Genomic DNA, 24254 nt, shown 5'->3' with positions numbered 1-24254 from the left:
CCTGCACTTGTATGTTTTATTGCCCGAAACGCTTTGTGGCAAATTTATTGCCAAATTGTCGGCGACTTTCGAAAAATCGCGAAATCTTCCCAGCCAAAACACTGGAAAGAGGCAGAGGGGCGTGGACCATAAAAAACCCAAAACAGCTACAAACAACGCGAAACATCTTCAATAATAAATTCATAATTTTCGCTGCTTTGCCTTAATAAATTTTTATTCTTTTTTAATTCCATTTCATTGAGCACAAAAAATGTGAAAAAAATAAAATTCATAATAATATAATGCGAGTAGTCGGGGCACAAAAAAAAAACGATGATAATAATAATCAGGATGGTGTGCAATTACGGGGTCTCAGTAGCGGCCCCTGCGATTCGTCCCCGCCCCCCGGGGCGTAGTCGTCGTTGTGGGGGGGGTTCCAAGGGACTCCAGATGGGATCGGGAATCGGAAACGGTTTGAGAATCGGCGCTGGACGACTCGCTGGCCATGGGCACCTCGATGGAGCGCGGCAGGTTGGGATACTCTTGCGGCGTGATCGCTGTGGGCGGAACAAATAATATAATTTAATATTAACCAGATTCGAATACGGGACCAGCTCTGGGTTGTGGCTGGGCATAATGGGTGGGCGTGTGCGTGGCTTATTAATTTTTGCTGATGGAGTTTCGTTAACGGGTAGCTCGTTTACATCAATCATTTTAGCAGTGGCTAATAAAAACCGGTAAAATGAACATATATTTTAAATATTTGATTAAAATAGGATGTCGATAGATCTTATTATAGGTAATCAACATTTAAATATATTGATGCTATTGATTTTAAAATTTATAGCTGCTTAATAATTCCTTACATTTCGTTTTGTGAAATTTGAAACGGTTCTATCTTTAAAAAAAGTGTTATGCCAAGATCCTATCATAATATACTTTTAATTATCGAAGATCTTAAACTTTTGTGTTTAATAAAGGAAAAAGCAGTAGTTCTTCGTATATTCCAAATGTTCTGTGTCTTGGTTCCATTTTAAAGAATAGAATATTTAAAATTTCTGTATCTACACACAAAGAAAAACTTGATATTTTTAATATTAGGTATTTAAATCGAAAAATACTGGAGACTACAAGTATCGAGTAGATAATCTTTCCTTTGCCAATCGTCGCCAATACTTACACTGATTTTGCCGATAGCCAAACTGATCGGCATTATAGAACACGGTGATGAACCGCCCGTCGGTCATCCGGTACGCGTAGTATCCCACGACCATAAGGGTCCTAACATTGTTGATCTTGGCGAAGTATCCTCGCTCGTACCGCGCCGTTCCGTCGTCCAACTCGAATCGATACTCGTAACTCCCGTCGGGGTATCGGTTATCGAAGCGATCCAGCAACCGCACGCTTCGCTCCGTCCCCTTCTCCTTCTCATTCTCCCTGATCTGCTGGGCGGAAGTGAGGGTGGCGCTCAGGAGGAAAATGGAGAGCAGGATCAGTCCGAAAGTGGCCATTTTTCTACGGATGTGTGATCTATGGATGGGGTATGTGGGGTATTTGGGTTTTGTGTTTGGGAGTGTTTGCCTGTGTGCTGTCGCGCGTTGTTTTGTTAACAGTTTAATTCGGAAACTGTGTAACTTTGGCTTTTTATAGTCGCCACTGAGGAGGCAGCGACGCAGGCAGAGAAGTCGACTTCGACAGCGAAGATATTCAGCCTGAGCGGGATATCCGAAAGGGTGACTGAGAGCCAAGTACACAGCTAGAAAGAGGGCCTCTCTTGTTGGGGATATAGGTGTACCAAATATACGTGCCTTCCAAAAGTATCCAAGTATCTATTACTGTGTTTATGCCATGACTTTTTCATGAAATCAATACATGATATGGGCAAATTCGTGTGTACATAAACACCGTTTCATGAATTCGATAGCACATGAAAGTTGACTACGAACTCAGTCCCAATGTACGAAATATTGAGGAACAGCCTACTACTCTATAGAGCTCTATATCAAATTCAAAAAATTTGACAGCTTTACTAATATATACATCTATCTATCTATATTTCATGAATTTGTCTATTACTGTGTTTATGCTATGCCTATTTTATGTAATCAATTCATGAAATGAGCAAGTTCGTATGTGCATAAACACCATTTCATAAATTCGATAACACACGATAGTTGATTACGAGTTCAGTCCCAATGTACGAAATGTTGAGGCGCAGCCTACTTCAAAGCCTACTACTCTATAGAGCTCTATATCAAATTCAAAAAATTTGACAGCTTTACTAATATCTATATCTATCTATCTATATTTCATGAATTTGTCTATTACTGTGTTTATGCTATGCCTATTTTATGAAATCAATTCATGAAATGAGCAAATTCGTATGTGCATAAACACCATTTCATGAATTCGATAACACACGATAGTTGATTACGAATTCAGTCCCAATGTACGAAATGTTGAGGCACAGCCTACTTCAAAGCCTACTACTCTATAGAGCTCTATATCAAATTCAAAAAATTCGACAGCCTTACTAATATGATTTCATGAATTTGTCTGTGTTGTATAAACAGGGGCTATTATAATTTCATGTTTTGGAGAATGCATGAAATTCTTAGCATAAACATAGTATATGATAATTTTCCTAAGCGAAATACAACCCTTTCTTTACATTTTGCCAAATGCGTCTTGGAAAGTAATCAAATATTATATTGGTTCTATATTGGCAAAACACACATTTTTTCTCAGTGCATGTACACCTCTCTGAGCCATTGCCGTCAAAAATTCTCAACGCTTAATCATAAGAAAAAAATCTTAATTTCATCTACTTACACACATGCTTATCGGTGTGCCCTGCTCAGTGGGTTAAAGGGGGCGGGGCTGGGGCCGGCCAGGTTGCTAACTGGGCAATTCGGTTGCGCCTCTTTTGTGTGTTTGCTTTTAGCGCTGTTCGCACGGCCGTCAAATTGCGCACAATGGGTTAAAGAGGGGGTTAAGGGTGGTCAGGGGGCGGATGGGCGTTGGGCCGGGCAATCACAGTTGCAAACTGATACAGCGCACATAATCGATTTGCTGCCAATTGATGGATGGCCAGGGAATCGCTTCAAAGTGCCTTTAATGTGGCTGTTCAGAGTGGTTGTTTACCATCAATGGGCAATGTAAATTATCTCATTATTAGGCAGAGTGTGAAAAGTCATTTACTAGGCTGAAATAATAATAATACTATAATAATTAAGAGTGTTATACAGGCATAACATATTTTATCATACGATAACCCTCAGTAAGTTCAGCTTCCATCAATTTGAAATACAATGTGGGATTCCTCCGTTTGACCCACGGTGCTGGGCAGTGGCTAAAAATACAACAGCTCCTGCACCCCACAATTTGGCCAGCCAGTACGTGCCGCCTGTCATTTTCCGAGCGCGAAGATGCCACACCAGGGGCGGAAAGGGGACCAGGGGCGCAACTCGGAGGGGGTAGCGAACGAGGCGAGCGTCCTGTGGCCAATTAGGGCTAATTTATGATTTCAATCATTTCTTAATTGCATTTAATGTGCAGCGATTTAGCCAACACAGGCCTGGGATCTCGGATCTCGGAGAGCTGGGGCCCGCCCGAATGCCAGGGGCTCCAAGGGGGCAACCTGGGGAGCCACTTGGTCACTCGGCCAAAGTTAATGATGTGCAATTGAGCCAGGGACCCAGGGACAGCAAAACTTATCTGATAGTGCTGCTCGGGGGCAGCTGTCAATACGTCGCCACAGACTTATCGCCATTTAATTAATTTCCCCACACCTCAAAGGTCACGCCAATGCATTGAAAGAGGCCATCTCTGCGGCAGATAGCACTTATGAATTTATTTAATTTTGAGACGCATTGTTTCAGATATTTCGCGGCATGCAGGGCAGATTTATGGCCAAGTCGCAGTGACAGGACAGTGACAGGCGCAGTCACAGGCGCTCACTCACTGGCTAAGTCAGGCACGCAGCCAGACAGTCACTGTGTCACTCTGTCAGTTTGTCAGTTTGTCACCCTGTCAGTCAGCCAGTCAGCCAGTCGGGGCCAAAAGGCGCACTAAACTTGCCAAAGTGGCAACAGCAACCTCAGCTCACCAGCCACTTCCTTCATCCTGGCGCAAACTGATTTATTTATAAACGTATTTTATCTCTGTCTGTGACAAAGCATTCATTTCACATTCTGGCCCGGCGAACAAAAGACGTCGCTCAGCCCCAGAAATTAAAATACAAAGTGCAAAAATGTTTGACAAACTTGTTGCGCCCATCGGAACACAGACAGAAATGAGTAAGTGTTTGATTGTAATTAAGAATTTAAACTGTATTTAAAAATGTATGTTTTAATAATCTAAGGATGCACTTTGCAGATTGTATTTTATTTTTATAAAGGTTATGTGTGACAGATAAAACCTGAAAGATCACTGTGGACGGCAGTCTGCTAAGGCGACTGCTATATAAGGCCACGGATTTTAAAATCTTTAGTGGTAGTCCGATCATAACGAGTGATGCACCAAAGGTATTGCAAAAACTAAAATGTTTGCTTACCAAGACTTTAAAAATTGAAAGTAGTTTTGGAGAAAAGGCGGAAAAGTGAAAATTTTAAAAATTGAAGCTGCTGGGGCCGTTGGGAATAAAAGTCCCAGCTTATTAGTCAAGTTTTATTCTTACTGAAAATACACGTCGAATAACACCTTATTTTTTTTATTCCAATCCTCCGTTGAAAAGTTTTTCCAAAAACAAAATTTTGGGCGACTTTCCAAAATTAAAATGTTTGTCCATTTGCTTGTGGGTTTGTATGAATCCCTTTTTGATTTAGGGTCTTCATGGGTGTATTAAGAAGCTCGAGATTGAAAGCATTTGTTCAACGACTTTTGAAAAAGATATCAAAACTTTTGTGAGTTGAAGGTGCGATCGTCACGACCCCTTGCTCCGTTAAGAGGTGTTTTTATTTGATATACTATACCGTCAAAATTATATCATAAAAAATTGTATAATTTAGTTTTCCAATAGAAGGGTACACTGTATTTCAATGCTAAGCCATTTTTAATTTACCCTTAGGAACTTATATTTTAAAAATCCCAGTATGGAATTCGCAGATCGTATTTAATTGTAATATATGTATAAATAAGGGCTAGTTTGTAAAAGCAAATCCTGAATTAATTATAATAAAGTCATTTCAATAAATAGAAAACCATTTTAAATGCCTAAGGAAGGGTGTACATTAAACAATATATTTTAATAAGATGCAAATTTCGATTAGGCGGTCGAAATTAAATTTCAAAAATCGAAGCTGTTTGCAGATCGTCTTTTATTTTAATCGATTTATTATATGATATGATATCTCAAAAACAATAATAAAGTTTTACTTATTTTATTTTATTAAAAATAGACATAAATTGAACATTATACTATAATATATTATTCATTTATGGATAATATGCTTAACAAATTTTTGTGTGTGCTAAAAAGATGACATTGCCTTTTATAAACTTTTTTGCCTAGTGTATCAGCAAAAAGATCAGTGGCTCAAAGGGGGAGGTGTAGTTGAGGTGCCTCATCAGCAAGGTCATTTATTTTGTCTGTCGATGACAAAGCCAGCGTCCGAAAAAGAATTCACAGCAGAAGAAGGAAGATGTTGCCGCTGTGCAGTCGTGACAGGAAGCGATTCTTGGTAGTGTTGCTGCTGCACAGGAAAAAAAATCAGATAACAATTATGTCTTTATATACATATACAACATTTTTTCACATCTTTTATACTTTTTAAATAAAATGTATACTTTCAGCTTTTCTGTTTTTATGTTTAAACGAAAATGATAACATGAATATAATTTTTGCGAGTGTGGCTGTCTGTGATGCTAAATGGTTGAGACAACAACGCTGTTTGTCATTACCGTGCGCTGGTTATTTTTGGGCAGGTTGCAGTTTCCCCCAGCAACATCGCAGGCCCGGCAGCAACATCGGTGGCACAGCAGCAACATCAATGGCCAAGGAGCAGCAGGAGGTGCCTCGGTTTGTCTTACTTTGTAGGTGTCAGAGTGGGGTCCCTCGACACACCGTTGACGACGTGCTGCAGCTTTCAGCACACAACGAGACCACGGCACAGTGGGGTTAATAAAATACTTGAAAAATTAATAAATATTAAAAAAAATATTAAAAAAAAATAAAATAACACGAATTCAAATTTTAACTTGAATACATTTAAGCATACTAATATATTTATACGCACTCCATAGTTTATACACTTTAGGTTAAAAAGCAAGTAATATCATAGCTTAAACATTTTATAGAAGTTTCTAGAATCAGTAAAGTAATTAGCACTCAGAAAATCTTTAAAAAAAACATTGGTATATTGATGTTATTTTCTTGTGCTGTTCAGATTTTAATTGATTTTTAGAAATAAAAGAAAAAGCAAAATGCGTAAAACACATTTTTGATGTTTGTTTTTGACTATTTTTTGTCTTTTATTTCAAGTTTTCGGTGTCCTTTAATGCATATGGCTTGTAATTCTAAAATATCCAATTTATAACATTTTCTTTTGATAATAATACATTTTTTTTATTTTAAGTAACTAGTGTTTTTTCATAAGTACCTTTACCATTTGCTAGTTATACCCGTTACTCGTAGAGTAAAAGGGTATACTAGATTCGTCGGAAAGTATGTAACAGGCAGAAGGAAGCGTTTCCGACCCCATAAAGTATATATATTCTTGATCAGGATCACTAGCCGAGTCGATCTAGCCATGTCCGTCTGTCCGTCTGTCCGTCTGTCCGTCTGTCTGTCCGTCCGGATGAACGCTGAGATCTCGGAAACTATAAGAGCTAGGCTATTGAGATTAGGCGTGCAGATTCCTGAGCTTCTTACGCAGCGCAAGTTTGTTTCAGCAGAGTGCCACGCCCACTCTAACGCCCACAAGCCGCCCAAAACTGTGGCTCCTACAGTTTTCATGCTAGAATAAAAATTTTAACTGAAATGTCTTGTTCTCATCAATACCTATCGATTGACACAAAAAAAAGTTTGCCACGCCCACTTGAACGCCCACAAACCGCCCACAAACTTCAAAAAATCATAAATATGAACGCGGATATCTTGGAATCAAAGATTGAGAAATGGGATTTCAGATTTAGATTCCTTAGGCTTAAGCGCAGCGCAATTTTGTCACGCGAATATGCCACGCCCACTAGAACGCCTACAAACCGCCCAAACCTGTGGCGCCCACAATTTTCACGCTAGATCAAAAATTTTAACTGAAATGTATTGGTCTTGTCAATACCTTTCGATTAATCCAAAAAAAACTTTGCCACGCCCACTCTAACGCCCACAACGCTTAAATCTGTCTACCGCCGGTAGGTGGCGCATTTCAATCTCGCTTTGCTGCTTGCATATCTCCATTTTCCTTTGGTCCCTTTAGCTGAGTAACGGGTATCTGATAGTCGAGGTACTCGACTATAGCGTTCTTCCTTGTTGAAGCTATGTTGTTTGTAATTCTAATAGTTAATTAAGCCAATGCAAATGTGAACTGGAGATGTAAAAATCAATCAAATTAGAGATACGGGTCCCAAATGTGGTTAAGTGAACAGAAAAAGAGGAATCAGTGAACCTTTTCATAAATAGCATGAAAACAATATTTAGATAGCAAATTTGACGGCCTCAACCACTGTGCGTTGTGCTGGCAATTGCCGCAAGTGAATCTACGGCAGCGGCAATGAAATGGCCCAAAAACGTAAGCCGGGAAAGATACAGCTACAGATAAACATACGGGGTAGAGGCAGCCCGTCTGAATCGGACAAAGTTACACACAAATAACGTATAAATGTGGCTTATAAAACAAAATTTGTATGAATGGTCCATGTAGCGCTGCCTGCTACGTGACATGACATCTCTGAGATACAACTTGTTGTGGACCCAGACCCTCCCACTCCCACTTCCCAAAAACCAGGCCGTACTCCCCGCCAGCACCACAGGAATAGCTACCTTTTGGACTGGAGTACTTTGCCCACTTTTTTGCGGCTTTGAGTCTGCTGCCTGTTGCCGGCAGTGGAATAATTCCCATCAAATCACGTCCCGCCCTCTACCCTGTTTTTCTTTTTTGCGGCGCGGTGCTCTTCAAAACTCAGATACAGATTTCTGCTGCTCTTCCGTTTGGCTTGTGCTTTTTTTATATGATATGCCGAGCATCTCAAAACAATTTGTAAGACTTAAGCTGAGTTTGTTTGGTGTCTTGCATAAATTATAAAATCCGCAAGCTGAGTGCCTGTGCAAAAAAAAACAATGATAAACAAATACCGGGAATAGGGAGCAGGGAACGGGGCTCGCTAGCAACGAAACTTGCCGTAGATACACAAGAACAAAATTTGCTATTAAAATGTTGAACAAATTAAAGAAATTACTGCCTTAATCAAAGCATAAATAATATGTGGCGAACTTTAAAAGTCAACAGATCATACAAATTGAAACCTTTTCCACAATTTTTTATATTTTTTTTCAGAATTCAGCAATAAGAATTGACCGAAATTACAACATCAATTTCATTAGAAAAATGCTAATTATTAATTTTTTCTAAGGTTTGCTTTAGTTTTTTTTTTGTAAAATATAAAATTATATTCTACTTCATGGATAGCCTTCTATTTTCACTGTGTATAGAAGCAAATTTCTGCAGATCCCCGGCAGATACATTTGTATCTCTCTATCTCGGCTTGCATAAATTTATTAAGCGCCTAAGCCTGGCCGAATTCACAATTCTCAATTACCGAAAATATGGCTGAACCTGGTCAAAACGTTGCAATCGTGCAGCAGGCCGCTCCATCTCTCTAATGTGTATCTTACGGATGCGAAATACGGACTCTCGAATAATCCGAGTCAATAAAATTCTAGCCATAAAAAGGGGCTGTTTCGGACCTTATTTGCGGGCCCCTTCACCCTCTTTAACCCACCTCCCAGACTTCCTGCTGGACTTTGCTGACCGTGGTCGAAATTGCAGCTGAGGTCCCCATTAAATCTACATTTTGCGGACAGCATGTGTGTGTCTGTGGTCAAAATTGAAATTTACGCAGAGCCGCATTATTAATCTCAAGATTAGACGGAGTATTGTTTTTGATAAACTGAAATGCGAAATATTTACCCAACTGTATGCATAAATATAAATACATTAGTGGGGAGCAGCTTCACTGGATTAAGTATAGAGGGAGAAATAAATATTATGTGAGCAATATAAATGTGATGTTATAAATATAAGTTATAAGCATTGAAATAAACATAAATTTATTATATGAACTTCAATGATTTTATATAGTGATATTTCAGAAAAGTTACAAGTAACAACTAAAGCATTTGTGCATGAAAAGCCTATATATTTTTATATTTCTTGGGTTGGAGATTTTTAGGAGTATAATGAAAAAGTTAATGATATTTTCGTAGTAACTTTAATTTGAAAATATATCTCTTAAGCCCTAGCAATAAAAATAAAAAAAATCTATGTATATAGAACTGAAACCCACTGTCTGAGAATGTTCCTGTGTAGAATGTTTACAGGGCAACCTCAGATATTATCCGACGGGGCTCCGCCCCCTTTCATTCGTCTGGGCGATGGTATGTGCCCGGTTTACTAAAAACGTACAAATATCTTAGCTGCTTTTTAGAGCCAAACTTCGTTTGATTTTTTTGGAATTTTTTTGTGTGTGCTCTCATTGTGCTTCGAGGTTTGATAACCCCGATATAAATCTGGAAAATGCCGCAGTCACTCACACACGCAGTTTCTGGACTGCTTTGGCTTCATTTTGGCCCGGCTTTTTGGACTTGGCCGGGTCCGATTCGACGGACTTGGGGCTGAAGTTCAATGGCTGGCACTCGCATTCCCATTCTCATTCATTCTGTGTGTGTTGGCGCTTTGAATTTTTCATGCGACACGTCAATTATGGCCATTACTCAATTTATTTATTTATTTTCCTATTTATTTATTTACAATATGGCGGCTGAGTCCGACTTGGACATGGGTCAGGTCCCTGGAGGACTCGGATGCGTTTTGTTTTTCATTTTTTTGTTGTCTGGAGAGTGCTCTGAAAATAAATTATATTTGGCAAATGGGCAAATGATGGGGTTAAGGGTCCGTGTGAATATTTACATAGGTAATCAGGGACAAGGGTCATCGATAACCCATGGCACCTCATAAATAGCCACAAGTGGGCCTATCGAATACAAGATACACAAAAGAAAAGGATTTTCTCTTTAAAAGTGAACTAAAATACATTTAAAACGGGAAGTGTAATCACGCAAATTATGTTCACATTATAGAACCCAGAGAAAATATATAGAACCTATAAAAGAGTAAGTATTCAGAAATAATACCTATCAAACAAAAACACCTCTTAACGAGGTAAACATCTAGTGACGATTGCACCTACAACAAACAAAAGTTCTGATTTCAACCCTTTTGACGAAAATGTATTATACGATCTACCAAATAAATACAATTCCTAAATTTTTCTCATTCGACACGCTTTATCAAAATCGTACAGCTAAACACAGGCATAATGATATGCATCGTACCGAATGTAAAAACCTCGTTAAGAGCTGATTTTGTTTGATAACAGAAGTTTTTGTTTTAAACGTCAATTATATATTTATTGTATGGAACTGTTTATAACAATTTAAATGATTCCATGACCCTTAAGTAGCTTGTCGATACGCACATACAAAATTCAATGTTGTCCAAAGTTGAGAAGTCTCTAGGGCTATACAGTTTAAAATAAACAAAAGGAAAAAAAATCAAAATAAAAAATCGTTTGCCCATAATTTTTTAACGATGGTATTTAGACAAATCATGTCAGGAAATTCACAAGTTACGGGCGTGCGAAATTTAGCTACTTATAGCCGTTTTCCCGCCAAGCCAGCAAGTTTTTCATAAGTGGAAACACGAAAGTTTCTTATATTCGGTTGTTATACATCATCTAAAATTTCCAGGAAAGTTACAAGTTTTAGTTTTTGCGATACCCTTCGATTGATTTATCGCACCAGGTTTTAATTTCTTATATAGTATATATAGTAGTCGCTCTTGCAGACTTTCCTGGTGCGCTTCGTCACTACGTGGACTGCCTTCCATAGTGATATGAAAATGTGAATTATAAATTGGAATACTACCACATTGATTTTCTTACTTTGCATAACCTAATTTTTTCCTGTGCTTTCTGAGTATCCGCATTGAAGTTGTGAAACATATTTTTAGGGGTGCGTAATCCATCATATTGTGCGATCCCATCCGTAAAATGCTAATGTGTTTTGGTGTTCGGAAAGTTCTGGGTGGGATGAGCTGCGAATCCAGTGCAAAGTCCATTCAATCTCCATTGCCAACGCGGCTGCTTTTATGGAGCTTTGCGTGAGTGTCGTAAATGTGTAAACTTTGATGCAGGCGACGCACACAAAATTAAGAAAGGATCTGGGCGGAATGGGCGGATTGCAGCCAAGGTTATGCCATATGTGTACATATCAGAGATGGCAGCGTGACTCACGCCATCGCGACCATCGATCCGCCTCCAATCAGGCCACAAAAACATATCCCTCCCGCATTCGCATTCACATTCGCATTCGCATTGGTTCGTTCATTCATTCATTCAGCCATTTGCACACTCAATTCATTCACACGCCCGAGGAGCAGAAGGTCCTGCCATTCATTACGTGGGCATGGCTGAATCGTAAATACAAAACGGGCCAAGGACAGGAAGAGGGGACAAGGAAGGGCCAAAGGAGCGGATAAAAGGACCAACCCGAGTCCCTGGCCCGCATTGGATTAGTAGCGAAATGAATAGCTGCAGTTATCCTGCCACAGATCTCTCTCGACACTCGCAGAAAATATATATTTATTGAATATTTAAAGTTATTTTTGTGGAATAAAAACATTTTTTGTTTTGGTTCTTTTGCTATTTCTCAATAAGTAAAAAATTGGCACACCCACTTTAACGCCCATAAGTCTGTCTGGCGTCCACGTTTCTGAAGATTTTGTGTCAGCGAAAATTGAATTTGATTCCAGTGCTGAGAATCATACCAATCGCATAGTTATTTTAAAAGTTATCACTAACTAAGTTCAGTAAAAAATTAAAAACTTTTAAAGAACGTATTTGTTCCAAGCTACAACCCTCTTAAAGAACCATTTTTTGTTATATTTAAAAAAATAAGACAAAATATTTTTTCTTTTGCACTTTCAAGGGATATTATTGATCTTTTAATGGTATATAACACTTTTTGTTTATAGCCAAACGTCAGGTGCCGAACAAAGTCTGTCTGAAGAACTCCCCAACATATCTCTTTGAATATAGATTCGTAGCTAGAAATAAATATGTTTTTGCTAATATTAAAACATAATAATAATTTTTTAAGGCTGTGTATTTTTTAAATATTTTGCAGAATGGTTTACTCGCAGTGCCCTCTGCATTTTACGAGCATATGTACACCTGGCTGTGAGTGTGTTGCGGAGAAAGCGAAGGTAAGCAGTCGAGTCTTACAGGGACATGCAGACGGGGCAATGGAAGAGCCAGAGATGGGGAAGTTTTATGAATGCTCACCGATTTGCCGCCGACAAATCTCCTGGCATTGCCTTTTCACCAATGCGACCGCCCAATTTGGGGCGTTTTTCCAGAAACCATTTAAATTGAAACCAGCAACGGGGCAACAGCAAAGGCAGCGATCCAAAGGCCCGGCCCCACAAAGGACCGTCGGCAGCTGGCGAATTGGGGCTCGAATGTGTTTTTGTCAGCCGCCTCATAATGTCTCATCTTTTGGCCATCACACACACGGTGCCTCGGTCTTTGGCCCTATCGCCCATTGAAAATGGCAATGACACCTCTAAGCCATTTGCAATTGCTTCAATGGACCCAGTTTCGGTGTTTGAACACGACGTAATTGCATTTTCTGTTCAGAATGTAATTCTAAAAATTCTTAAAACTTAAATATATTTGGTGGAAGCTTAGAATACTTGGGTATACTTTTTGAATACTTTGAATAGTCTTGCTTATACATTATTATAAGAAAAACAATAAAATGAATACACTCCGAAAAAAACGTCTTGTCTTGAAGATCGTGGGTCTCGTGTGGGCTTGTAATTGTGGCAAAAACATTTTAGCCAGAAAAATTTGAACAAAGTTGTTAGTCCTTTTTGCTTAAGTAGGCAATGTAAGAAATTCAGAGTTAAAGAATTATTATGCCAAAACGCAAACTCCATATTTGCCCCTCTCTTAAAAAGTTCCCAATGAGTCTTTAACTCATTGTCAAAAGATGTGATAAAGGCCACTTAAAGTTTTTATCCTACGTATATTTATTTTTATTGAGTATTGAAAAAAAAATCTATCATATATAGAACTGCACACAGAAGACAGAGAAAGGGACCCAGAAGGAGATGTCAAGCGAGCAATTGAGACACACTTCCCACGAAGTCCAAGATGAAGATGAAGATGGAGTTAAGTGGTGTCGAGTTGACTTCTCCTGCTGCCCCTCCTCGTTGGGATACAGTGACTACTGGCCAACTCAACTGTGTCGGACTGGTGACTGCAACAATTGTTTTCAATTTGATTTGCAGCAAGTAGAGCGAGCTGCGAGCCAGCCAAGTGTGTGTCCCCCTCCAACTGTCCCCTGCCAGTCCCAATCTCCATCCTCTATATGCCGAAATGTCCCCTAATGTTCGGGCTTTCAGTTGGAGGCGCCTTCATCATCATCAACATCAACATCGTCGTCATCATCATCGTCGTGGATGTCGGCTGGTGCTTCAGTTGCCAAAATGTCGTTGGCCAAAGTTGATGGTTCGGTTTCGGTTTCGACTTGGTTTACAGCCTGCAGCAAAAGGGGGAAATGCACAGTAGAAAATAAAATTAGGGCTTGGAATTATACCATCTCTTATGCAATAAAGTGTGATTTGCAAGTTAAACTGATATACGTACTGGTGTTGGAAAGTTAAAAAAAATGAAAATATTCATATTCCTTATTGATTATATTGAATTATTGTATTTTTATATTATTGTTAATTATTGTAATTAAAGTACTTTAATTTCAATTGGGATTCAATTCGAGATGAAGGCCCCCGTCGCCATTGCTTAACATCATTGCTAGCTTATAATTTTAATTATTTGTTAGCCTTTTATAAATAAATAAATAAACAAATGAATGAATAAATAATTAAATAAACAAAATTTCATTTGGGATAAAATTGGAATTAAGTAATTTAAAGATTACTTTAATTTTAAGGAAACTATTATTTAATCCTAGAACCCTCTCCTTACGAAATAAAATCATTTAAGGGGTTTTCCCTGTGTACTCATATAGAGGGGGCCCTGGAACCCCACGTGACACTTACATTAGAAACCAGCTCGGTGCCAGCTCCACTTGCGTCCACATCCTCATCCTCATCCACTTCCATATCCAGCTCGTTACGCTCCGGGTCGCTTATTGAATTTCGCTTAGTCCCCGCACCCGTACCCATTTCAGATCCTGTTCCCATTCCTGATCCCGGTCCCTTTTGCCCCTCCATCTCGGGCACTTCGAGGCTGCGCGGTAACAGCGGCTGCTCTCCGGATAATGTCTCTGCGTTTTGGATAAATTCATTAGCGGCTTGGAAATTGATGGACAGGGTCTGGAGCAACCTCATCGGAACTCACGCATGTCCACATGGTAGCCACGATGATCGGCCGTATAGAATACGGTCGAGTATTTGTCGTTGGGCAGGGGGACCGAGTAGTATCCCTTCTTGGCCAAGACAAGCTCCTTACCAACGGGCAGCCAGTAGGCGCGTTCATAGCGGGTGTTTCCGTTGTCCAGCTGATATCTGGGGACAAACATTAATCAGGCTAATCTGGTACTTCTTTAAGTTTGTAGTAAGAATTATACAGAGTACAGTTTAATTAGAGAGATGTTAAAAACAAAATGGATAGGTACTTAATGGTTCGATATACTTATTTTGAGCACAATAAAAAAAATTTTCAAACCAACTGAGTTGAAGTAGATCATAAAATATTTGTGATCATAAATTATTTGGAACAAAAGTTTTTAAAATGTTCTCATCAAATAGTGAAAACCAAATTTTTTTTTCACTTTCACAAAAAAAAAAAAAAAAAAAAAAACTTGAGTTAAAGTTTTACAAATCTAAATTAGGAATCCTAATGAACATTAAACATACATTTTGACACTGGATTCTTTTTCCTTAACAAGATAAAAATTAAGAAAATCAAGAAGCAGAATCAAGAGAAGAAGCCCGTGGGGAGCATTGTATGTACAGAGATTTTAAATGTTTAGAAACAAAAAACTAATTACAGAAATTTTAAGTTAATGTTCCATGTTAATTTACTACCGTATATGCTTACCGAAAAGGAAATATATCGGTCTTTGTACTATTTTGATATTAATTATGCGAACGTTCTTATGGCCGCTATATGATAAAGTCGTTCGATATTTTTTTACAATTTATTCGAAGTCCTAAAATATTAAATGATATCCCCAAATGTCAAAAATCACCGACTTTGAAATTTATTTTAAATTTTATCTAAAATATTTTTTGGATCATTCCTATGGGAGCTATGGGTTATAGTTGTCCAATCCGGCTCGTTCCGACTTATATACTACCTGCAAAAAAAATAAGGCTTTTGGAAAGGATTCATCCAGAAAGCATTAAAATTGAGAGAATAGTTTGCTTATAAACGGACAGACGGACATGTCATAGATCAACTCGTCTAGTGATGCTGATCAAGAATATATATACTTAATGGTGTGGGAAACGTCACTGCGTTGCAAACTTTTGACTGAAATCATTAAACACTTTGGAGGGGTATATTGAATTATTGATAATATACTTAAAGATCGGTGTCAATTTACAAAATCTTCAGTTTACCTTTATCTTGTATCCTACCTAATAAAAGTCATCCAAGATATTATTCCGTTACCTGAACTCGTACTGCCCATCGACTGATCTCTGGTCGAAGCTGTCAATCAGTCGGGGACTGGTCTCTGTGTGAGTGGGTTTTTGCACCACAACCACTTGGGGCTGTGGTTGGGCCTGTGCCGGTGGTGCCACTAGTGGTGGCCAGTGGTGCAGGTGCTGGTGGCGATCCGGATTCACAGTTATCCTACTGGTGGTGCTCCTCAGGGTGGTGGTGCGCCTCGGTCTTCGGGTCCATCGGGCATCGACGGGATTCAGGAGCAGCAGGATCGCCAGGCAGGCCACCAGGAATCGCACTTCCAGCCCCGCATAGATCCCTTTCGATTGGAACATGTTTCACTCAGAATTCAATAATTGATTGTGTGGCATTGGGGCGAGTCGTGGCCTTTTATATACCCGAAACCGCCGAAAAAGACGCAGACCACTCGAGTGAAGCCTTTCGGCACTAAAGATGAAAAATGTCCATCCGAAGAGCAGGAACATGAAGGTGGCAAATGAAGAAAGACCGGCAACAGGCTGGCTCTGAGTATAATAAACCCCTCTTTTGCTCAAACGTCAATGCCAATGATTTGGCATTGCTTTCGGCCGCAGATTCCCCACTTCTCCATTTCCCTGCCTTATCAGACTTTGCCGCAGACTCAGAGCTGCCAGACTTGGTTTTTAAATCTGGCGGGTTTTCAGATACTTGGCTTATGCCAAATAAAGGTTTGGTCAAAACAATTTTAAGATATGTTTTGCCTTTATTTATTTATAAGACTCCCAAAGACGTCGGACTCAAGTTGTTGACGTTATATCTTTTTCTTTAAGTCCCATTTTCAACGTTCTATAAAAAGTAAATTATATTAGTCTTAAACCTAACTATGATTTTATGAAAATATTCTTAGACCATGAAATTGGCTGAATATCGTATTTTAAGAAAACGATTTCACATAAAAACCCAAGTTTCAGCCATTCGCATATGTTACACATTATTATACAACTATTTAAATAATTTTCAACTATATTTCAATAAAATATTATTTATATGAGGTATACTTTATACATATTACCAAATAAATTCAAACACTCCTTCTGTTTAAGAAATTATAGAAAGTATTCGTATGATCTTAACATTATTTGAAGCTAAAGTTTTTATATTACTTTTTTATATTAAATACATTTTCAAGTATTTCAGGCATAAGTTCAAGGTTTAAATTCATTTGTAGCTGAATTTGGCCAAAGCGTTGCATGAAATAATGCCCACAACAAAGGCGGTACAGAAAATTCATTCATGATAATTGCCCAAGCATTTGTTCAGCTCTTGTGCTCTGCGGCTAACCCTATAAAGGCAACTTTATTCCCCCCGAGATGCAGACAGCACTGACACCCCAACTTCACCCCCTGAGAACGCTTCTTTTGTCGGTTTTTGTGAGGCGTCACGGTTGCTTTTGTGACTTTGTGATTTTGACAGCGTTTTCGGGCCGACGGATCCTTGGGCCTGTGCTGGGATTCTTCTCGGCCTGTTTACTCCGTTTGTTTGTTTGATTATTTGTTTGCTGCGCCGGCCGGCCGAAGTGTGTCAGCCCCAGATGCAAGGCGACTCATCCCGATCCCAATCCCAGTCCCAATCCGAGCCCATCGACATGGTTCATTGACCAGGCTCGTCATCGTCCCACATTGCTATCGACTTGGCCCATCTTTCGGCCACTGTACGTCCCCCTCAGCCGGTTTTTTCCCCAGTGAGTTGGTCATCGATTTGGTCGCCCAGTGTAGGCGTCACCATCTGCCCCTAATTGCTTAACCCTTGTGGCCAAGAGTGTGTGATAAATGCCAGACTCCAGTCGACAGGCCTCAGATGGCATTCATCACGCCCCCTGGTTTAAATATTTATGTTTTTCTCGGCTTTTGTTTGTGATGACTTTGATTTGACAGCGAATCCTTAATTGTTTAATAGAAGTGATGCTAGTTTTATTTGCTATGTTTTGACATTTGTATTTGCTGAATGTATGTGAAACTGGATACATTTAATAGGAATCAAATAAAAACACCTCTTAACGAGGCAAGGGGACGTCACGATCGCACCTTCAACTTACAAAAGTTCAGATATCAAAAGTACAGATGTCAAATTTTGTGGCGAAAAATGCTTGTATTTTCTACTAAACATAAACACTTTCTACACTTGTTACTCATTCTGCCTGCTTCAGCAAAATATGTAAGATTCTCGCTATTCTGTTGCTGCGTGCCGAATGAGACGAGTCTTCCAAGTAAGAATAAAATTTCGCTAAAAACCAGGGCCATTTATCCCCACAGCCCTCAACAGCTCCAATTTTCTAAATTTTCACCTTTACACTTTCAATATTTAAATATCCGTTGAATTATAATGAATATTTTTGATTTATTTTTATTCAAAATACCACAAAACGAAAATTATACCAGTTTTATTTTTGCGTTTACAAATAAGAACAAATCGTATTTATAAATATTACAATTTGTGTGTACATATTTTGATTGTTTGAAATGATAAATGTTTCTCTTATTTTTGATCAGCAGAAAAATTACTTTTTTTGATAAATTAAATAAAACGAATCTGTTGATAATTTACTGCACAATTTATGATCAATTAATTAAACTCCGCCAATATTAAGCTTTGATCGATCGATAACACATCTTTTATTGGATTAAATCAGCTTTTTCTACGAGTGTGGGAGGCTGCGAAGAATACTTCAGCCATCGCAGGGTTAACGGGCAATTTGGCAGATTAAATTCCCGAGAGTTCGTCAAACCGCATGCGTAATTAATATTTGTAAGCATTTATTCGGAAACAGTTCCCCCACTTTTCTTGCTTTTTATTCATTTTTTGACATCCCATACTACGAAGGTATTAAGGTGCCGACTAACGGTCGCCGATCTTATCGCATTCGGTTGGCTTTTAATGGCAGGGACTTAAGATATTTCGCATGTAAATGCCACAGGCATCGTAAAAAGGAGTTGGAATGTGCAGCTGAAATTCGGGCTTTAAAAGGACCGATGCGCACAACAAACTAATAAATATCTCCAGCCATATAAGTATAAAATATTGTTTAGAGCCAAACCAAAAATGGCAAACTCAGCTCTGTCGCTCCGTCTCAGTTCCTTTGTCTGTTGCCCTCTCATTCGGTGTGTGCTCACAGTATTTTATTTCCCATTTCCCAATGGGAAAAACCACCGAGCACCCAAATAAACCCCCGCATAGCCATGGGCCAAGTGTCCCACCCATCGTTGGTATTTTCAAGTGCCTAAGCCATGAATTTATATTGCTCGATTTCGATTTAAAAGTATTTCGGTTACATAATCTGGGCATTTTTATCACATTCCAGCACTGTTTGATGCTCCCGGGTAAACTTTCCCCGATTCGTCTTGCGAACTGACCTTCTGACGCCCGAAAAACCACAAAAAATCCACCCAAAAACACCCACCGCCCCCATCTTGTTGTGGTGTAAATTGCTCAATTATAGCCAAGTTTTCAGCTCGGGCCCATGTATCTGTGTATCTGATTGTGAGTATCTTTGTATCTGCAAAAGTTTTGCCGGCAAAGTTTCGCTTTAGGTTGATTACTTCATGATTTTCAGTTGACCAAAACAGCATTTTCCTAGGTCACTGGGAAAGTGTGTGGAAATAGTATTTGAAATTAGTCGTATGCATTTCAATTTTTAAAAAGTATGTTTGCGGCTTTTGGGAGGAAATGACGATCAATGCAAACTACGTTGCCCGTTTTAGAGTTTAATCTCTAAAAATGAATACTTAAATCAACGGTTGCCATGTCTTTTCACAATTAATTTTGTCAGATAGTCGAAATGTAAGCAAGTTCGGGCATTAGTTAATATTACACTGATATGTTGGCACACAAGATGTTTTAGTGAAATTCTTTGTAAAACGTACAAAATATAAACCATTATTTATGGAAAATCTACTTTTAAGACCAAACATTTATTATTTTTGAAACTCTCTTTATCCCCTTGGTTGACTCATGCAAATGACAGCAAACAGAAACAGAAACCGCAATAAAAATCACGATCAATCGCTAAAAGTTCAAAACGTGAGCTAAATGAACCTGTTTTTTGGCGTCTTTTCCGCCCCTTCGTTTGGCTTGACTATATAATGTAAAGGTCGGTATATATCTATTTACGCCCGTATATAGCGCTATAAAGCCACGCGCAAGATATGCAAATAGACGAGACAATATGAACCACAATGAAATCTGGTTACTTTTTACTTTTCAAATGCAAAGACGACACACGAAATGTTCTGTTCTCGCCGTTTGTTGATTTAGGCAAATTCGTATTTAAGCCAGAGTCGAGCAAACTTTGGGGACCCGCGGATGTGGTCCTGGACTCGGATGGGGATATGGTGGATGTGGATGTGGATGAAGATGTAGATGTGGATGCGGGCAACCCCTTTTGGCGAGTTGGCCCAAACAATTTGCGCAGAATTTGCGCGTCCGTCTTGGGATGGTCGCGAAAAACAACAGAACAACAACCACAAGATGTACTTACAGGCAAACCTCCAGCTGAAAGAACTTACAAACAAATTCGTATTGTAAATATATGCTTAGAAACTCGTCAATATAGTTAAATAACCAATTGAAAATATGTCAAGAAAAAACGCTATAGTCGATGGCCTCGACTATTAGATACCCGTTGTTCAGCTAAAGAGAGTGCGAGAGAGATGGAGGTATGTTTGCTTGTGTTTAGCGCCACCTAGACCATAACACTAACTAGCCAATAGCGCCCCTAGCGGCTTGGTGGCGTATTAGTAAAACAAGTGATTTACTGCATGTGGTGTGCAATCACGGTTTCCAAAATATTTATTTTAATTTGGATATAACGTGATAATAAATGGTCCGATTTCAATAATTAGGCATGTACATAGATGGGTATTGATAATAAAAACCAACTATCATATAAATTTTTACAAATTGTTAATATTAAATGTGGGTGCTGAATGGGTTTACACTCGATTGTGGGCGTTTGATTGGGCAAAAAACTTGCGCTGCGCAGGAAACCCATGAACCTGCATGCCAAAACATTCTAGCTCTTATAGTGTCCGTGATCTTAGCGTTTATACGGACTGACGGAGACGGCTAGTGATCCTGATCAAGAATTTATAACTTATGGGGACTCTTCCTTCTACCTGTTACATACTTTCCGACGAATCTAGTATACACCATTACTCTAAGAGTAACAGGTATTACAAGAAGGAACATTGCAGCGAGTGTCTCGACTATCATATACCCGTTACCACGCGAGCGCCCCTAGCGGCGGCTATTGACACCGCTGACTATGTTAGGCCCTTCAACTTAGTTATTCATAACTTGTAATGTGTTATAGCGATTGGTACATGCAGGAAGATTTTTACAAATATAAACAATTTGTTTAGCGCTAAGAAATTTTAAGGGCTAGACCTAAGACTTTCACATATTTAGTTCATTATTTATTTATACCGATTGGAATTTTTAATCGATTTTATTTATTATTCATAGAATTTTGGGAATTCATTTTAGAAAACGCATCGCGGTTTTGATGTAAAAAATGGTCGAATAACCAATATATTCAGTGAGTTAGAATATTTACGATTATTATTATGAGCGTTCACCCGGGGAAGCTGGTCTGTACCGAAGTGCGGAACGCTGGGGAAAGAACCAGAGATATGGCGGAAGGTTGAGACAAAAGGCGCTTCATCAGCAACAACAATGACAGCTAACAAACAACCGTTAAGTGCCGCAACAAATCGCCAAAAATTGAAAACTGTGGGAATACCGCTCCACGTCAGGGACGCCGCAAAAGCCACGCCAAGCTCACACATAGCTACAAATCTCGTTTGGCCCATGGTGGGACGTATGCACAGAGAGAAATTCAGAATCATTGATGAGGTTGCATGCAAAAATATAAACTTTTTGAAGATAAAGAGAGAGACGAAAAATATTGCCAGAACTTTCAGAAATACTTACACAAATTTCTTTGTCGGAAAAGAAAAATAAATTTGTCCACTTAAAAATTTTCCCCAAGTGTGCGACAGAGTAAAAGAGTTCGGGGGATCCGGGCGAAAATAAAAGACAATAAAAACAAATAAAAAGTATTTTGAAATGCCATTTGAATTAAACTTGAAACCGCGAAACGAAGGAAGCTGAAACAGTGGCAAAAATAAAGCGAATATAAGGAATAAAACAAAAAGTAGCGCCAAAGCAAACAAGGAAGTGATGACTGTACGGGTAAGCCCCAAGAATTCGGATAAGCGATTGTTATGCTTCTTATGCGCTCAAGTTCTTTATGGACCACGGTTTCCTGTTTTTACTCCCAGGATGTGCTGAAAGGGATTCGGCCGTAAAGTGCGGCGAAATTCTGTCAGACGGTCCTAATTTCAAACAAAAAAATGTTATGCCACTTAGTAAAGCATATAGCTTAATATTTTCTTGTTTATGCCTTGAATTATTTTCCATTTCAGAAAACTTAATGTCGGAAAATTGTCGCTTAAATACTTGTACTGTTTTAGTTTCGTTAATAAAAATGTTTATATCTTTATATTCCTCGTAACTTCTCTATTTTTATTGGTTGGTCTGTGGAATAAAAATGTAATAAAATGAAATATGAAGGCATTTCAAAGCTTTTTGAGTTAAATATATTTACATACGTGCCAAAAAAAAGAATGTCAGTAAAAATTATAACACAATCATGTTAGCTTATCAAATGTATTTCAAAAACCCCTTCTAAGGCTACATTTTTATGGGTGTTACCTACCACACAGAGTGTGATTTTCAGTTATTCCTGACTCAGCTGTCTATTATCGCCATTTCGGAAGCAGTTAACCTGGGGTACCTCATCGCGCCTCACAATTGGTGGCGTCCTCAGGAACTCCACTGCAAGTCATTCCGTTATATTTGTATCTGTTTATATTGAATTCGTATCTAGAACCCCTTACCTGGGAGTGGCTGATAGCCATTGGAATCGGCTCTGTAGCATCGCAGTTCGTATCTCAGTCCCTGGAAATCGTGGCGAGGCTGGACGTAGAAGCCCTGGACCACCTGACCATGCTGCTCCTTTGAATAGAAACCCTTCTCCCAGCGACGAACGCCATGAGGAATAGAGTAGCTGGGTATATAAATGCAATTAGTAAATAGTATCTAGTGGACTTGCAAAATAAGCTATACTTCAGAGGAGGTATCATAAGATTTGTGTGGTTTAAAATTTGAGAAGAGAATTGTACACTTTTGTTATGGCTAGCTCTAAAAAAATGTATATTTATATTTGCGAATACCTTCATAGATAGATTTGGCAATAATGAACTACTTTTTAGAAAATGTTTATGGCAAATACGGTATCTCTTGTTATAAAATTATATAAAATTATGATTATAGTTATCGAATTCAATTTTGACAAATTGAAGCTGAGAAGGCTTCGGCTTCCAATCTTATCTCAAGTCTTTGAAAGTCATCATTACGGCATTTGCCCTGCAAACTCACCCAAAGACGTAGCTGCCGTCTTCGTTGATGTCATAGAAATTATCGCGCCAGGCGTTATAGTCCTCGACCTGCTCCACCTGACCACCAGTTGGCTCCTCCTCGCCGCCTGCAGGCTGCGGAAGGGGGGGTGGCAGGGGCTGGGGCTGGGGAGTGGCCTCCCCCTCCTCCGGCTCCTCGTTGCCCTCCTCCTCCGGGGACTCCTCTTCATTGGCGTCCTGATCCTGATCCTGTTCCTGGTCCGGATCCGCATCGGAGGCGAACTGGGAGCGAGCTGCTGTGCCCGAGGTGGGTGACGTAATGGCCGGATGTCGGTTGGTGAAGGGCGTGGTGGCCAAGGGGGCGAAGGCGTTGGAGAGCTGGTCGCCCAGGAGCTGCTTCAGCTGCTCCCGCATCTCGTCACTGGTTTCCTGGCTCTCGCTGCTCCCACTACTCGATACCGATCCCGATCCCGATCCCGATCCTCCGCCGAATCTCTCGAAGCTCTCGCCCCCGAAGTTGGGCAGCTGCAGATCCTGGGGCGGAACCCGCACCGGGCTCCTCTGACCAGCGGCAAGGAGCAGGGAGATGAGCAGCAGCTGCAGCTGCAGCAGGTGGTACCGACTTGATGGCATTTTGGGGGCCGACTACTGTCCCCTCCGGCGGGGTTCACTTTTATATGGCTGGGACTTCGATCCGACGAGCTGGCCATTCACACGGCCGACCACAAATCAGCCGCAGCATCGGCCGAGTGCATAAATCTATGGAAAACAATAGCGATGCGATTTTGCGCGACAATTTGCATTTCGCACTGCGAGCTTCAGATACACGGCCGGCCAATCGGCAGATACGGGTGACTAAGAACGCTATGGACTCGTCGATACCAGAGGTAATTGCTGGAGTCTTCC

At 39.6% G+C, this 24254-nt stretch overlaps 3 protein-coding genes across 3 annotated transcripts; all 3 read right to left on the bottom strand.

Moving 5' to 3' along the window:
* Positions 1 to 311: 311 nt before the first annotated feature.
* Positions 312 to 1490, bottom strand: LOC119557786. Its single transcript, XM_037870685.1, has 2 exons — positions 1160 to 1490; positions 312 to 536 (listed from the first exon to the last, which is right to left on the bottom strand). Exons 1-2 carry the CDS (start codon positions 1488 to 1490, stop codon positions 352 to 354), a joined length of 516 nt encoding a protein of 171 aa, XP_037726613.1. The 3' UTR covers positions 312 to 351.
* Positions 1491 to 13660: 12170 nt separating this feature from the next.
* Positions 13661 to 16229, bottom strand: LOC119557906. Its single transcript, XM_037870912.1, has 4 exons — positions 15901 to 16229; positions 14623 to 14789; positions 14322 to 14548; positions 13661 to 13801 (listed from the first exon to the last, which is right to left on the bottom strand). The coding sequence occupies exons 1-4, from the start codon at positions 16227 to 16229 to the stop codon at positions 13661 to 13663; spliced, it is 864 nt and encodes a 287-aa protein (XP_037726840.1).
* Positions 16230 to 22635: 6406 nt separating this feature from the next.
* LOC119557483 lies at positions 22636 to 23981 on the bottom strand. Its single transcript, XM_037870252.1, has 3 exons — positions 23371 to 23981; positions 22830 to 22999; positions 22636 to 22767 (listed from the first exon to the last, which is right to left on the bottom strand). Exons 1-3 carry the CDS (start codon positions 23979 to 23981, stop codon positions 22670 to 22672), a joined length of 879 nt encoding a protein of 292 aa, XP_037726180.1. The 3' UTR covers positions 22636 to 22669.
* Between the last annotated feature and the right edge of the window lie 273 nt (positions 23982 to 24254).

This window comes from Drosophila subpulchrella, chromosome X (genome assembly GCF_014743375.2).
Source record: "Drosophila subpulchrella strain 33 F10 #4 breed RU33 chromosome X, RU_Dsub_v1.1 Primary Assembly, whole genome shotgun sequence".
In the NCBI taxonomy this organism is placed as follows: Eukaryota; Metazoa; Arthropoda; class Insecta; order Diptera; family Drosophilidae; genus Drosophila; species Drosophila subpulchrella.
This window is presented reverse-complemented; position numbering and strand designations above follow the sequence as displayed.

Bases quoted from the DNA above. Each gene is read 5' to 3' on its own strand.
- LOC119557483 (XM_037870252.1), bottom strand. From the start codon at position 23,981: ATGCCATCAAGTCGGTACCACCTGCTGCAGCTGCAGCTGCTGCTCATC. The intron at 23,000-23,370 runs GTGAGTTTGCAG...TTATATACCCAG, and splicing joins GACGGCAGCTACGTCTTTGG to CTACTCTATTCCTCATGGCG. The intron at 22,768-22,829 runs GTAAGGGGTTCT...AATGACTTGCAG, and splicing joins TGGCTATCAGCCACTCCCAG to TGGAGTTCCTGAGGACGCCA.
- LOC119557906 (XM_037870912.1), bottom strand. From the start codon at position 16,229: ATGTTCCAATCGAAAGGGATCTATGCGGGGCTGGAAGTGCGATTCCTG. The intron at 14,790-15,900 runs GTAACGGAATAA...GTTTGTCCCCAG, and splicing joins GATGGGCAGTACGAGTTCAG to ATATCAGCTGGACAACGGAA. The intron at 14,549-14,622 runs GTGAGTTCCGAT...TCCAAAACGCAG, and splicing joins TGGCTACCATGTGGACATGC to AGACATTATCCGGAGAGCAG.
- LOC119557786 (XM_037870685.1), bottom strand. From the start codon at position 1,490: ATGGCCACTTTCGGACTGATCCTGCTCTCCATTTTCCTCCTGAGCGCC. The intron at 537-1,159 runs GTAAGTATTGGC...TTCCGCCCACAG, and splicing joins TGGCTATCGGCAAAATCAGT to CGATCACGCCGCAAGAGTAT.